The sequence below is a fragment of the Amphibalanus amphitrite genome, unplaced genomic scaffold, assembly GCF_019059575.1.
Source record: "Amphibalanus amphitrite isolate SeventyFive unplaced genomic scaffold, NRLGWU_Aamphi_draft 000758F_arrow, whole genome shotgun sequence".
In the NCBI taxonomy this organism is placed as follows: domain Eukaryota; kingdom Metazoa; phylum Arthropoda; class Thecostraca; order Balanomorpha; family Balanidae; genus Amphibalanus; species Amphibalanus amphitrite.
In genome coordinates, this window is record NW_024882252.1 from 257012 (window position 1) to 273647 (window position 16636).

At 51.0% G+C, this 16636-nt stretch overlaps 1 protein-coding gene across 1 annotated transcript in view; it reads right to left on the reverse strand.

The window, feature by feature from the left end:
• The window catches only part of LOC122365710, a 46436-nt gene that overhangs the window by 24052 nt on the left and 5748 nt on the right, over positions 1–16636 (reverse strand). Inside the window, exons 2-10 of the mRNA XM_043337149.1 lie at positions 15623–15761; positions 15130–15314; positions 6245–6380; positions 5651–5823; positions 4723–4858; positions 4254–4423; positions 3716–3848; positions 3223–3389; positions 130–268 (exon numbers count right to left, since the gene is read on the reverse strand). Coding sequence (XP_043193084.1) covers positions 130–268; positions 3223–3389; positions 3716–3848; positions 4254–4423; positions 4723–4858; positions 5651–5823; positions 6245–6380; positions 15130–15314; positions 15623–15761 — 1378 coding nt within the window. The remainder of the gene's footprint in view (positions 1–129; positions 269–3222; positions 3390–3715; positions 3849–4253; positions 4424–4722; positions 4859–5650; positions 5824–6244; positions 6381–15129; positions 15315–15622; positions 15762–16636) is intronic.

Here is a 16636-nt window from a genome sequence, read left to right on the forward strand (position 1 = left end):
AGTCTGATAGACATATCTAAAATGTTAGAGAGCGGTGTGCAATTAATCTGCAATCAAGGCTGAGGGTAGCGAGTTTCCATATGGATTCGAGTACATTTATCGACTGACCAGCACGCCTCCGCGACTCACATGTAGCTGAAGGAGCGGCAGCCCGTGTAGGACATGTAGCAGATGCGCTCACACTCGGTACGGGACATGGCGCTGAACACTGCGTCGATGCGGCTCCGCTGCAGGCGACTGCGGCTGCTCACCAGCCGGTAACAGCCATCTGGCGGGCAGAACGGGAGGCGTTAGTACGGAATTGACCGCCAGGGAGCGGTAGCTGTAGGTGGTGGGTGGGCGAGGGACCGCCGTGGTCGCTAGTAAAGTACCCAGCTAAACACTGTTGAGTCCACTCCGCTCCACTTTGTCTAGTCCGTAAAGTATGTAGGTCGTACGCTCATCTCGCCCAACTATGGTCGCTCGCCATCATTTCAGGTCTCGGTCATTTGCAAAGAGGTCAGCCCAATACAGGCAATGTCATGAACTTCTCTATAATATACTCAATGCATATCCAGCATCACTTTGAGCCGGCTCAAATAATACCGCCAGAAACGCGGAGGCCGGGCATGAGCTGTGTTAACCATGACCTGATCCTCAATTGAGCTCACTGCTGCAGTAGTCTGGTGGTGAGCTTGTGAACAAGCAACTGGGGAGCCAACAGCCCGTCAAACCGTTTGCAGTTTGCACGGATCAGGTCTTCTGTGATCGTGCGCAAAGTGCACACTCTACATCATCAGTTTCCAGTCTTTGTGCTCCCTGCATCATCACCTATAACCTTCGCTGTTTGGGTAGGTATAACACAAAACTCTTACCAAACCATTGCACCTAAAACATCCTAACCCCCGTCCCCGATCATGTCCCGAGTCGGTGATTGGCCGTCTGAAACCCCCGGCGTCTGCCGTCTGACCATTCACCATGAGTTGCCGGACCGCCGACCGGGCTGTCTGAGCACCACACCACGCCAGCCGAACACTGGTCCGCAGTCCGCACGGTATAACGCGAGCACAAAGCGGCGGCTCTGCGGCCGGAGCTGGCCCGTCGCGGTGGTTATGGGAGCTTTCACAGCCCTCCGCTCAGTGACTCGTCTGAGCGACGCAAAGAGGAGATGATCGGGCAGTGTAGTGACAATGTCCGCTCTCCGCCGGCCGGGCGAGCAGGAAGAATGAGAAAAAGAGAAAAAAGAGAGGGAGAGAGAGAGAGAGAGGAGAGAGAGAAGCAGATGAAGAGAGAGAGAGAGAGGGAGGAAGAGGAAGGCATATATATGTAGTCAGGGAGGTACAGATAGAGGGGGAAGTGAGTGAGAGAGAGAGAGAGAGAGAGAGAGAGAGAGAGAGAGAGAGAGAGAGAGAGAGAGAGAGAGAGAGAGAGAGAGAGAGAGAGAGAGAGAGAGAGAGAGAGAGAGAGAGACGAGAGGAGGAAAACACACGATTGGAAGGAATGGTTGGTGGCCGACGGCCGTACGCAGACAGACTGAGAACAAGAGGCTGTGATTGGTCGAGCGTGACGGGGTGTGAGACGATGATTGGTCGAGCGTGATGGGGTCCGAGACGGTGATTGGTCGAACGTGATGCTGCTGGTGACGGCGGTGGGCGGATATTAAAATGAGGAGGGAGATGTGATTGGTCGGCTACGATGTGCCTGGTCTGTGACTGGCTGAGGTACGATAATAAGGAAAGTGGTCGAAATCGCGCTGGAGAAGCTGGAGAAGGCAATTCGCGAATATGGTAAACCTGAATATGATGAGCTCATGATTGAAAGGCAAGTGCAAAGCATGCCGGGACGCAGTGTACGTTATGTAGGCAGGCATGAATATTAATAACAGGAACAAAAAGTGTTATGATAAGATGGCGTTAAAATGCTCGCATTATTACAAACAACTAACAAAGTGCTCTGCAGCTCGTTAACTGTTCGTTATCAGTCGGTGACCCAGCCTCACTAATGAAATCATAATCCGTAACTGAATAAAAACACCCCGCCTTAGATAAACAACTCATTAATTTCCTAAACTTCCAGATTGCTTTCAGGTGCCTTCCGCCTGCCCCTATTGTTCGACTCCTCCCAGACGTGACGCCGAGTCTGAGCGATGCTGCCGACGTCTCCATCACTCGTGCCGACATTCCGAGGTTAGTTTTTCCGTCTGCGCCGCCAAGGACGCGACAAAGGCCTGCCGTCGGAACGGAGACAAGGATATAAAATATCGCTCGCAGCGTCACCAGAGAGTAACTGATTGGAGACACCGCCTGGGAACTATTTGCTCGGAGTAGTGAACCGGGGTGGATAGCCCCCCCCCCCCTCCAACTGCCTGGCGACTGCGATAAATAGCCCCGGTACCCGACACCCCCCCCCCCCCCCACCCGGTCGGCACGGACACGGTCTGGCGCGCGGTCACGGCGCGTGGGTCAGCCCGTGTCGACCGGGGCGTCACCGCCGCACGCGCCAAGAACACCTAAAGCCGCCTCGAGCGCCGCCGGGTCTACCACCGGTCTAACACTACACACTGCAGCATCGGCCGGGGTCGAGAAAGTGGCTGGCGGCGCGGTCACAGCGCGTGCCCGCGGTGCGCCGCCCGCACAGGGGAGGGGAGGCCGGGCGGTCACGGTGTGTTCCGCACAGACCCGACACCGTTACTGGAGAGCCCACACGGAAACGGCGCCATCCGCCGCGCATACGGGTTGAGCCGGAGCGCCGGAAAAGGCACCCCACGTCGCGCGGCCGGAGAGATGGCGAGGCCCGACACCTCATAATTTGATCTTGTTACTAGGCTGGAGCAGCTGCATTCACTACTCAGGGTTTGTTTTCGTTTAAGTTGTTCGAGAACGTCCCGGTCGGAGTCGGAAATGAACGCTTATTAAGCGCACGGATGTGCTTTAAAAGGCACACAAGTGTTCAGCTGAGGCAGAATTCAAGTCACGCTGACGCGCTGCGAGCTCAAAGCAGGTGTTGCTAAACGATGGAGTGTTGAAAGATACCGTAACGGGTGGCGATACTTCATGAAAAACAGCATGAAATCTGATTGATCACACTATGTTGAATACGGGCACATAGCTTGTCATGCTGTAGGTTGAAGGTTCTTCTACTGGGGACAAGCGTCGTATGCTATAGTGCATCATACTCTCCCGTAGTCCCCGCGATAGTGCACCTACAAGTAACCCCGTGCCGCTCCCGTGTCGTCCGCCGTACCTGAGCTATCGGTACCGGTACCGGTACCGGTACCGGTCTGGCAGGCGGCTCCGTACTCCCGGCTGTACGTGTCGTAAAGCTGATCGGGCTCCACCGCTCTGTCGTCGGCCGAGCGCACCGCCACGCGGGCCATCTCACAGTTGAGCTGAGCGCCGGCCGTGTCCCGCCTGCGGGGGAGAGGCGGGTCGGGTCAGGGTAGATCATGTCGGGGTAGGTCAGAGAAGCTCACACAGAACTCGGCAAAAGGAGATAAGCTTGAAAATGAACAGATAAAGTATAAAAATAAATGAATTTAAAAATTAAGAAGTGGAAGAAGTGCGAAGCAATGAGCAAAAACTGGCAGGATCAATGCACGCATCAATAACTTTAATAGAGAGCATATATTCTATCCGAGTAAACACCGCTCCCAATCCGTCACATCCCAGGCCAAATACAAAGCCAAAACGTGGCCAAAACCACCGCCTCGCCCCGTGGACTCCCCCTCCCCACCTACCTGTAGCTGAATGATCGGCATCCGTCGGTGATCTTGCACGCCTCTGCGCAGTTCTGCACCGTCGTGGTCATCACGTTTCTGATCACATTACTGATCCGCAGGCGTGAGTCGGGCGCGTTCAGTCGGAAACAGCCTGGAGGCGTGCCGACCCGATCGGGAACGGTAAACAGCGGGGGCGGTAACAACAGGTAACGGTAACTATCGGGCAACTGACAAAGACAAACGAACGGCGCTAAAAGAAACGGCTGGTGGGTCAGGTAATAAAGAAGCACCTATATCGTCGATTTATTGTGTCAGGACTGATTGAGGTAATTTATTGAAAACCCGTAATCATATCACAAGAAATTGGAGGGATGTGTTTCGATAATTATTTAAGAGTTCATGATAGCGGTCATGTGATTTCATTACAACACTTCGTTGGTCTTCCCTGGCTGTCATCCGTCTGTCCAAGGAATGATGTACTGCTACGAGGCATTTGCGAAGCCCGAATAATTTATCGCAAATGAGCATGTAACCCAATGTCCCCTCCTTCACTCACGAATCATTCCAGACGATCCGCCACTGCTGCCGCCGCCGCCGCTGCCCGAATCGTCACACTCGCGTCCGTAGCCACGCCGATAGGTGCTGTACTCGCTCTGGGGGACCGTGTGCAGGCGGCCCGAGCGGCCCGACAGCTGGCAGTTGCGGTCACCAGAGTAGTCGGCCCGCCTGGCACAGCAGGGTATGGTCAGTAGTCAGCACGGTCGAGTGGGCACTACGGCCACAGCTGACTTATTGATGACCAAAGTTTGTGTTTCATTTACAGACATTTACAAATACAGACGTGATTTGTAATATTGACAAATATTGACATGACTGTCGTGATTGTGTTACCGTTGTATGCAAAAATGCGTGGCTTCGCTATCATCAAACCTTGATAAGTGGTAATACACAACATGAACGTGAAGGATGACCCGACATTTCCTCGGCCGAATTAGTCAATAACCCCCTATCCCGTGATGACTGACCTGTAGCTGAGAGCCTGACAGCCGAACGGCGCCTGGCTGCAGGCCCGCTGACACCGGCGGAGGCTCTCGGAGGCCACCTGACGGGTGACGTCCTGCACGTCGATGGCCCGGCCCCGCTCCGCCAGCAGGAAACAGTCTGAGGACCAACGGCGGGCGGGCGGGGGTTAGGTATAGCGGCCGTATTGTCACAGATGAGAGATATAGTGACGTAATCGGGGAGGCAGTGACGTCATATAGAGAGACATAACAGTGGATATTGATGTTACAAAACAGATGAGCAGGTAAATCACATCGACAGTGACGTCACATATCGATTAATGACATCACTCACAGCACCAGCACATCGCAACAGCGGACAGTGACGTACAAGTAATGGGCAGCCTCGGAAAATGACGACAGACATATCGACAGTCAAAGTCGTAACATATAAGGGCAAAATGACGTCACAAAATCGGATAGTGACGTCATGTGGCGGCAGCCGCGGATGTGCAAAGCCAGGAGGGATCAGCAGGATTCCCGCTGACACAGGGGGAGGGAGCGCGTACCGGTGCCGCGGTGCCGCCTGTGTCAGCCGCACGGGACCGGGCGAGGCGGGGCGGGGACAGCCCGCTATGAAGGTCGTGCTTTATCAGGGTATTCACATACCGACGGTATTACTGGCACCGGGGGCTCTGAGCTGCATACAGCGGGGCTCATTCAAACAGACTTTGCGCCGCCACTCTATAACGCGGTACACAGGCCGCACTGTCGGCTGGGATATGGCTGATGGTGATGGGAGGCAATCTGGAGCGCCAAATAGACCGCTGCTGCGAACACGTGCGTCGAAAGCCAGCACAGCCAGGGATGTTGAGCACAGAAGTGTTGTTGTTGGGTCGATCTACCTACATAATGCTTTCAACATGCCTGCCCGCTCCACCCCCGTTCTTACCGTCCCTGCCTCCGGAGCCGCCCGAACCACCGGAGCCGGAGCCGCCGTAGTAGCCACACTCGGGCGTCTTCTCCCGCTCGTAAGTGTCAAACAGCGTGGCCGACTCGAGCGAGGTCTCCCAGTCCTCCTCAGCAGAAAGCTCGCAGTTGATCTCGTTCGTATCGTACTCCGTCCTGGGGCGGAGAGATTGGGGTCATCACAGGTCACGGTGTGAATGGGACACCCCTGACTGGTGGGTGAGGTAGCAAACGGGTATCGGTGAATGTCCGTGCATAGTTGACACAGATTGCGTTACAAAAGGGCTTTGTAACGCATCATGTATGGATCCGTTCATATTACAGCACACTGATGACAGCAAAGCATCGAAGTCGTGAAACCTGTAACACGAAATCGTGATTCTGAGTTATATAAGACCCACACCAATCTCTCACGTTTCAACGGTATGTTGGGAGGAAACGAATGGCAGAATCAGAACAATCACGATCGAATTTCACGCTGCCCATCATGCACGCTCCCACACCACACATCCACAGTCATTCAGTCTCACTCTCAGCCGGAGACTCGCGAAGGTCCTTGTAATTATGAGAACATTACTTGTAGGAGAAGACTGTGCAGAAGAAGTCGGCGTCCAGGCAGCTCTGCTGACACCGGCTGAGGGAGCTGGAACGGAGCGAGTAGCGGACGGAGCCGGTGGGCAGGCGGCGGCCGGTGATCACGCGACGGAAACAGTCTGCCAAAGGGGGGGGGGGGGGCATTGGTCAGCGGGGAGAGGTCACTGACCAACGGGAGGGCCCTCCTCCCGCTAACACTGGTGCTCCCCTAAAACTCCCCAGCACTGGTTAGCGAGGGGAGGGTAACTGGTTAGCGAGGAGGGGAGGGTACCGGTCAGCTAATGACAGTACAGAGGAACCACGTGGCAATGGACATCAAAAATGAACGGCGGCTGGTCCGTCCGTGGAACAGGCCAGACCGGTTCGATAATTGTGTCGGCGCTTCTAAGAGAGTTGCCGGTCTCTCACGAGAATAAATCTGGGACGGCAAAAACACTTGAACGATGCAGTATCTTGGAAGCTTTCACTATCAAAGGCCTGTTTCACTAACAAATAAAGTGTGTAATTACAAAGAAAAAACTTGAGTTTAAAAGAAATAATTACTAACATTTGAAATTTGGATTTCACGAAACCTTCGGGCATGAATTTTGAGTTTAAAGTTTACCAACTTTTTTACAAGAAAAAAGTTTGTAAGAAACATCGAAATCGCAAACTTTCTGTTTCACGAAGACCAAAAACTTGAAAGAAAACGTTGTACTTACAAACCCGAAATTCCAGTGGCCCTTACGTTTGGAATTTTATTACTTTTTGTGCAATGATGCAAAGCAATCAATTATTTAAAACAAATATGATATGCTGAGTCATTATATGTTCTTTTTCACTTAGCACATTCCCTACGAACCAGCTACGAGCAATAAATAAATATCGTCATGCTTTGTCATTCGCACGCCATAATTGCATTCAACAGTCTTCTGCTGTCAAATGCTTTACGTGCTATTTTCTTTCAATAATAAGATATTGTGAACTATCATTTATACCATTCAGAAACAGCATCATTATTTTTAATTTATTCCTGCAATTTCTGACATGAAAACTAGACATAGGTTGATAAAAAGAAGCAATATCTGTAACATGTTATAGTTCTTGATTAACCCGCGCCCCGTTGGGCTCTGCCGAGCAACGCGCCCGGTTGGGGGGGGGGCCATTTTGGCCCCCCCCTAAGATCTCGAGAACCACGCAACATAGCGACAAGCGGTAAACGGCGTTGGATAGCCCCAACGGGGAACTACCTTGTGACCCAATTTTATTGACCTAGGTCAAACCGATGACGTCACAGGTCAGGTCAAAGGTCCAATTTTCACCGTTTACAGGGACTTCAAGAAATGCGTTGTAAAATCGAGTAAAATGCATTTCATTGAAAATCATCGATGGGGAAATGTTCTTCAAACACATATTTTGCTATTTGAGGTCACTGATACCAGGTCAGGTCACAGAGGTCAGGTCACGGGGGGGTCACAATATGAAAGTGTCGTGTGATACATGTTTTATTATCCATTTTACATGACAAATGCGATTATATGGGTCAGGCAGCCTTTGGGGCCAGCTTAGATCACGTTTTGGTCAAGGTCAGGTCAAGGTCAGGTCAAGGTCAGGTCAAATTAGGTCAAATTTCAAAGTTAATATTTTTGCATAAAATGGGTATCGAATCGATGCAGCTCGTCACGGGGAGTTCAATGGTGGTCTTTGTTTTGCCGTACGTGGTCTAAAATTGCTAAAAATTGAGTTCAAAAATTTGACGTCATCATTTTTGAACAGTTTTTTCGCTATAACTTGGCCAAAAAATGAGATATCGATCTGAAATTTGGTATGTATATAGAAGAGCGCTGGGACTATTACATATATTCCGGTTTTTTCGAAATTCGGAAAAATTTTGGATTTTTTCAAAGTTTTTCTAAAAAAATCAATTTTTTGAATTTTTTTTGGTCAAAAACCAAAAATTTTGAAAATCCGAGATAGCAGTTTTGTAGCGCCTCTTTTTGTCTACTAGACCATATAAAGAACTTTGAAATTGCTTGATAACTGTAGATTTGGTGAGCGTTTCAAGATTGCATGTTTTTTGCTCATTTTTGCTCGAACATGACCTCAGTTTGACCTCAATAACTCCTGACCTAAGGTGACCTAAGACTTGAAATTTGGTGTGAAGGTGTCAAATTGATGCCCGGGAAGGTACGGAAAATTTGGCGGCGCTGCGCGCCGCCGTTTTCTTGTTATTCAGGAAAAACCACAGGGGGGGGGGCCAAAATGGTCCCCCCCCAACGGGGCGAGGGTTAAAAACAATTTTACTGTTAACAAGTTTATTTACCAACTCTTTTTATCGGAGGTGCCGCTGGTGGTGAAGTTTAGTGAAATCCGATTTTACATAGTTTGCAAAAATCTATATTATGAATTATAAGTCGTCCGTCCAATCTCCATCCATCCATCCATCCGTGTGTCATGCCTATTATGTCTAATTGCGCGAGAACGGCGCGGCGTAGCGACTTGAAATTTGGCATGCCGAATCTGTGGGCGTGGGCGGCCTTTGTATCAAAATTTGGGGGTGATCGGCCCAGGGGTGCGCCGTCGGCACGTGCAAAAGGGTGCTCCCATAGGCTTAACACGTGGCCGGCGAAAACCGCCAACGGGCGAAAATCGGGCCTGCAGCGCTCCTTTCCCGAGCTTATATCTCGGCAACCGTAAGTCGCAGCCACATGCGGTTTTCACTGATGGATACAGAAGAGATGGGTCTATCGTATGCAATAAGTTTTTTTCTTAGGTATGTACCACGTGCAAAGAAATAGCCTCTAATCTCGAGAAAACGGGCATTTTTTACACATTTCAGGAAAAACGTTGGCATTTGAAAACGATGCATTGGAATGACACGGGATACATTTCGCGGACTACAAGAGGATCTGAACTGTTCAGAAAATAATAATTTTTTCCCATTCACTCGCACATCTTTATAATTAAACGTTTACAAATTGAGGGTTTGACGTGTTACGTTCATGCTCACCTTTGCACCGTCATAATCAGGGCATATTTTAACATACTGACTGCGTCCCATTTTGGGACGCAGCCCCCTGCCTTTGGGACGTAGCCCTCGCGAAATTTGGACCACTGCGTCCCACACTGAAATGCCACGGTTTCAGCCGAAAAGTGCGAGCAAAAATAAGTAACATGCCTCGGTCTTTTACTGTGTAAAAGATGTTGGCTTTCCGATTGCTTTGAGCCCTGATTTACTATGTACCTAAGCACATACATGCCCTCTCCAGTCCTTGTGCCCTGCCCTACCCTTGGTCATACACCTTATTATGTTCTTCCCTACTATACCCCTAGGATATGTGCCCTGCCCAGTGCCCTGTCCTTAGGTCTTGTACCTTGCCCTGCCCTTTCTTCAGGCCCTGTGCCCCGCTCTGCCCTGCCCTCAAACACGATACTTTATATATTCTGCCTGGAAATTTGATGCGCTGCCTTCCCGTCTTTTGGCCCCGTGCCCTGCCCTACCCTAGTCTATATTATGATTTATAAGTCGTCCGTGCGTTCTCCATCCATCCATCCGTGTGTCATGCCTATTATGTCTAATTGCGCGAGAACGGCGCGGCGTAGCGACTTGAAATTTGGCATGCCGAATCTGTGGGCGTGGGCGGCCTTTGTATTAAAATTTGGGGGTGATCGGCCCAGGGGTGCGCCGTCGGCACGTGCAAAAGGGTGCTCCCATAGGCTTAACACGTGGCCGGCGAAAACCGCCAACGGGCGAAAATCGGGCCTGCAGCGCTCCTTTCCCGAGCTTATATCTCGGCAACCGTAAGTGGCAGCCACATGCGGTTTTCACTGCTGGATACAGAAGAGATGGGTCTATCGTATGCAATAAGTTTTTTTCTTAGGTATGTACCACGTGGAAAGAAATAGCCTCTAATCTCGAGAAAACGGGCATTTTTTACACATTTCAGGAAAAACCAGCAGTTGAAAACGATGCATTGGAATGACACGGGATGCATTTCGCGGACTACAAGAGGATCTGAACTGTTCAGAAAATATATATTTTTGCCCATTCACCCGCACATCTTTATAATTAAACGCTTACAAATTGAGGGTTTGACGTGTTACGTTCATGCTCACCTTTGCACCGTCATAATGTATTGATAACGTCGACTTATGGCTATAAATCTACCCCAGATCGAAAGAACACTCTTTTCTGATCAATATCCACCCAAAATATTTTCAAAAAGTCATCAAGGGCTCTAAGAAACAGAGCAATGATTATACCGTTTTCGACGCATTTTTTACCGGTTGAGCGGCGGCGGCCGGCCTTGAACGCGGCACCGGCGCAGTAATATTACCGTGTGCTTTATATTTGTCTAATACTCCCCTTTCGTCCGCTGACGGCGTGGCCGAGTGGATAAGATGTCAGTCTCCTAATCCGAAAGCGGATGGTTCGCGGCCGGTCAGCGGCAAAGTTTTTCGCCCGAATTCGTCCCTAGGTAGCATTCGGCCAGCCGGCAACCGCCGAGAGGGCTGCGAATGTTACATTTTAACGAGCTGGCGTACCGTTAGGCATCGACTCAGCAACAAAGCATTCTTACTCTCAGATCAATATACCGAAAGCTGGCCATCTAGGGTATGAGTACTAAGTAGTGTATGGGCAGAGTAGGTATGGGCAGGGTAGGGTATGGTTAGGTGACTGGTAGGATAGGGTAGAAGTTGGGTATGGGCCGGGTAGGGTATGGGCAGGGTAGGATAATGGCAGTGTTAGAGTATGGGCAGGGCAGGGTATGGGCAGGGCAGAGTATGGTTAGGTGATGGGTAGGATAGGATAGAAGTTGGGTATGGGCAGGATAGGGTATGGGCAGGTAGGGTATGGGCAGGTAGGGTATGGGTTAGGACCCAAATAATACCAATAAAACGATTTTTAACCCAGCATAATGCATCCGTAAAACCAATTTAATCAAAACATAAAGTTATAGCGCAAAACATGCCATCTAGTCTATATTATGATTTATAAGTCGTCCGTGCGTTCTCCATCCATCCATCCATGTGTCATGACTTATGTGTCTTAATGCGCCTGAAAGGCGCCGCGTATCGGCGTGAAATTTGGCATGCCGAATCTGTGGGCGTGGGCGGTCTTGGTATTAAAATTTGGGCGTGATCGGGCCAGGGGTGCGCCGTCAGCACGTGCAAAAGGGTGCGCCATAGGGTTAACACAGGAAACGGTCAAATCGACGATCGGGCGAAAACCGGCCTGCGGCACCCGCTTCCCGGCTGTATAAATCGGCAACGGAGGGTCGTAGCGAGAAGCGGTTTACACCACTCGATAGAGGAGAGATGGGCCTAGCGTATTGATATGGTTTCATAGTATAGCACGCGCCACGTGCAAGACAGCACCCCCGGTTATGAAAAAATGACCGATTTCGTGCATTGTGACGGGAAAATCGATGCCGCTGGAAAACGGCTTGACGGAATGAAATCGGTGTTGTAGCATTTTGCAGACAAATGTATGTGTAATCAGAGAATAGCAAACAAAAACTGATGATCCGTACCATTTCCTTAATAATGAAAAATTAATTTGAAAATTTGATTCGGGCGGAGCGCGATGTCCTTTACAACATCAAAACGTATTGAAAACGATGATCAATCGTTATGAAACCTACATATTCGGAAAGAACATTCTTTTCTGACCAATATCCACCCAAAATATTATCGAAAAGTCAATAAACTTTTGTGAAAATGACTCAAGCATGCGACCGTGTTTTGTTAACGTTACAGGTATTTTTCGACAAAATCCGATCGATGGCTTATGGCCGGCAGGTCATACAACTTTTGACAATAGCTATCAAAGCATGGGCTGCAATGCACCGCCCGCCCAGCGGAATCCCAAATACTTGAAATAAGCGCTAAGCAGTAAACAGTACATTTTTGTACTAGGAATAACTCAGCAGCTACTGGGCCGATTGAACTGAAACTTGGACTGTGGGTGGAGGGGGCTATAACCTGGCGATGCATGGTCATTTGTGACAGGTAGGGTAAATCGATTGCACGTGCGCACGTGAGGGGTCCATTTATAAATCTCAAGAACGGCTGGGCCGATTTCGCTCAAATTTTGTACACTGATAACGACAATTTCGAAAGGTAGCTGGCACAAGTCATCTGGAGTCTCAGTTTCCGCGTGCGGATGTGCAGTGGGCCAGTTTTATATCTCAAGAACGGCTCGGCCGATGGCGCTCAAATTTGGTACGTCACTTTAATCGAGTATGAGAAGGGTAGCTATGTGTTATCAGTAAGGTAGGGTATGGGTAGGTTAGGGTAGGGTAGGGTGGGTTTGAGTTCGATAAAGGCAAACCATGAGAAAGGCTCTAACAACCCGCAACCAGCACCAGCATACCATGCCGTACAAACAAATATCCAACTCCGACAAAATGAGACAAATAAAAATCAAAAGTTCCCACACCCTAACTAATGCCCCCTCAAACTCATCTATCAAAACGCACAGTTATAGCGCAAAACATGCCATCTAGTACTTATGAATTGTAAAGTTCAAACACTTGTAATCGCAAGTTTTTAGTGAAACAGGCCTCAAGTTGAGAGTGAAAAAACTATGTCAACCGCAAAAAAAGTTTGTGAAGCTAGCAAGTTATAGCAATAATGTATGCAGCTGCACATTACACACTGCACATCCACATACTCAAAACACAAAATATCGCAATTAATTTCAAACAGCCGTGTCGTTTCATCCATTATACATAAGCATAGGCGGCGGAACGGGGGGGGCACCGGGGCACCGTGCCCCCCCTTGAATTCTGCAAGGGGGGCACCAATAGCAAGGTGCCCCCCCTTAAATTTGATGTATTAGTACTAGGGGCAGATTCGGGGAAAACTCCAAGGGGAGGGCCATGAATCGAAGTGGTGCCTCTACCTATGCCCAAAATTAAAACCTCAACGGATTTCGGCCACTTAATTTTGGTGGTGCCCTATTTTCAGTTTTTTTTATTTTCTTTATTTTTGGTTAGTCATGTGATGACTGGTGCCCCTGCACCTGCTAGGCCGCTGATGCCCCTGGAAAGACTGTGGTACCTCCCTACCCTGCCCCCTGACAAGCCTACGGTGGGCCCTGACATGACTTAGGTGCCCATGGGCCCTGACAGGCCTGTGGTGTCCTTGCTAAGCCTGTGGTGTCCCTGGGCCTTGGCAGGTTTGTGGTGCCCCTGTTAGAACGCAGGTGCCCTTGACAGGTTTGTGGTGCCTCTGACAATCCTAAATTGCCAACGACAGGCTTGTGGTGCCCTTGACAGGCCCATGGTGCCCTTGCGAGGCCGGTGGTTCCCCTGCGAATCCGATAGTGCCCCTGGCAGGCCTCTGATGCCCCTGGCAGGTCTGTGGTGCCCCTGGAAGACCTGTAGTGCTTTTGCTAGGCCGATGGTGCTCCTGACAGGCCTGTGGTGCCACTGACAGGCCCGTGGTGCCCCTGCTAGGCCTATGGTACCCCTGGCGGGCCTGTGGTGCCCCTGTCGGCTGTCAGGCCTGTGGTGCTCCTGGCAGGCATGTGGTGACCCCAGGCCCTAAGTCATGACCCATGTGACCTCCACCCTGGGATTCGCCACTGATTAGTACCATGCGATGGCTTCTTGGTAATTTGTTACATGTAGGATTAATAGAATTTATCAAACGAGAATAAGGAAGAGACAAACACATAGGTACTTGGGGATCAGCTTAAAGTTAACCACACATACGGGCAGGGGTGTAATTTTCCTAAAATGATTGTGGGTGCCCAGCTGTAGGGGCGCCCGGCGCCAGGCCGTTTTGGGGCGCGATAGATATTCTTTATGTGGGAGCCTAAATTAACACCGAATTTGATAACATTGCTAGCCGAATGGCGCTTCAAGTGACGTGTCTGACTAAGCAAATACACGCTTAAAAGTGGAAACTGACCGGAAGGACGTAAAAAGCTGTAGAGGGCGCCATCCAGTAGGAGGGGCACCAAATGTGGAGGCACCAGACGGTTACGACTTACGAGGGCGCCGTGAGACGATGAAAAGGGCGCCATTCTCTTGGGAGGGCGCCGAGTGATTGAAAACGCTATGTGGTCCAGGGGCGCTAAGAGGCCAGAAGGGCGCCGCACAGTCAGTAGTGCTACGTTGGTGGGGACGTGGGGACGCCAGATGGTTACGAGGGCGCATTGAGATCATGAAAAGGGCGCCATTCTCGTAAAAGGGTGCCGAGTGATTGAAAACGCTATATGTGGTTCAGGGGCGCTGAGAGGCCAGAAGGGCGCCGAACAGTCGAGGGATGCACGGTGAACAGAGACCTAAGGACGCGAGACGGTCAGGAGGGCGCCGTTAGACCATGAGAATGGCGCGGTGCTGTCAAAAGTGCGCCATTCTCCCAGAAGGGCGCCGAGTGATTAAAAACGCTATATTATCCATGAACGCGAGACGGTCAGGAGGACGCCGTTAGAGCATGCGAAGGGCACCGTACTCTCGAAAGGACGCTTGCAGCCTTGTAAACGACTTGTGGGTGCATTTTCATCATTGTGTGGGCATACATAATTCAGGATTGTGGGTGCATATGCCCCCACAAAGAGATATAAAATTACACCCCTGCATACGGGGGTGAACTGCCATTTTCGTTTAGTAAAAAATAAAATTAAAAAAAAATCATCGTGTCAGGGCTGTGACGAAAAATAAGTGGCCTAAATCCGATGAGAAAATAGGATTTGGGGGTACCCTAGGTTTGGCTCCTTGAGCCATGGTGCCCCCCCTTGTCTCAAATCGTTCCGCCGCCTATGTACATAAGTGATCGAGCTTGAAGCGCAGCTGAACGGCATTGCTCCGTATTCCTCTTTCTATCACTATTATGGTCCATAGCCTCCCCTTCCTCTCCCCATTGCCCGTCACCCACCCCTGCTCTCGACGGCCGAGTTTCCAGATGAGCCTGGCAGCGTGGTGCGGCAGGCGGCGCTCTGTACCGGCTCGAACGTCTCGTAGTCGGCGTCCACCGTCAGCATCCGCTCGATGCCGTTCACGGGGGTGGTGGTCAGCTCGCAGTTCAGGTCCACGGACACGCCGTTCACCACCGTGTCCGGCCTGGAGCGGGACAGGGGCAGAGACGCAGGTCAGAGCACAACGCACAGCGTGGTAAATCCATGCAGATCGCAGAATGTGCGGATGAGTACAAAATATGCAAGTGAAGTTATAAATACAAGATATCTTGAGACGGAGCTGGACGTTTATTAGAGCTAAACTCAAACTCAGGACACTTCTGTCTTATCTGCGACTATCCTCACACTTCCCGTCAAACTCGAGTCGGAATACTCGTGGCTCACCACAACACCCCCTATTTTCAACTGAACTCTCCTACCTCACATCTCACACTCCCCACTCTGCTCACTCACTGTCGGTAGCTGAAGGCGCGGCAGGTCGTCTCCGACCTCAGGCACTTGTCGGCACACTCGTCCAGCGTGGTCTCACTGTAACGACGTGAGATAAACTGGACTCCCAGCCGCCGTCCGGACGCCAGCGGACGGTAACAGTCTGCGGGCGGCAGGGGAGACGGTCAGTGACGGGGAGGTAGATAAACCAGAAGTAAGCGAATGGTCACCATCTGGGAAAGTAAAAATGAGTACAAGAAGTAAAAAGGTGGCTGGGAAAATAAGGAAGATCAGTGACAGGGTCGCTCTATACCAGGAGTCGGCAGTAACGCTATAGCCTATAGATGTAGCGGCCTATTGTGTTGCAGAAGACAGAGTTGCACTCTCGAAAAAGAAGTGGGACAAGAACAAGTCGAAAATAAGCTTTGGCAGTGGTGTGTCGGTTGAGTTATTTTGTAGTTCAATGGGTGAGCGATGTAGGTTTTATTTTGATATTCCGACACGATTTGAGGCCGATTCACCCTGCGTGTCCGTTTCTCGTCCTGTCATCACAGAAAGTCGATCCATTCACTCCAACTAGCCGAGTCCCGATAAATCAATCCGCCGTCCCTGTTACGACCCGACTGCAGCGGCGGCGCCCGCTCTGTTGTCGGCGATGACTGATGACGCACGTCACTCGCGTGACGTCAGCTGACCGACGCGCGCGCGTGGCGGGTGCCGGCGCGGTGTCGCCACCGACACGGTGTTACGGACCGCTCGCCGGGCTCACACATAGGCGTGACGCTGTAATTGGACTGATTGCGGGGAAACTGACTGCGTGCGGTATTACTCCCGAGTGGGGCGGCGCAGGGTGGGCACTCAGCAGGGTGACAGGCGCCCGAGGCGGCCGCTGAGGGTGAGTAGGGTGACAGGATGAGCCGTGAAGCCGAACGAGCCGTGAGGGTGGCACCTGCGCCCCTGCGAGAGTCCAGCGCCCGGCCCTGGAACTGCTCAGCCGTGGTGGGACGCTATGGGGACGACGGCTGCCCAGAGCGACAG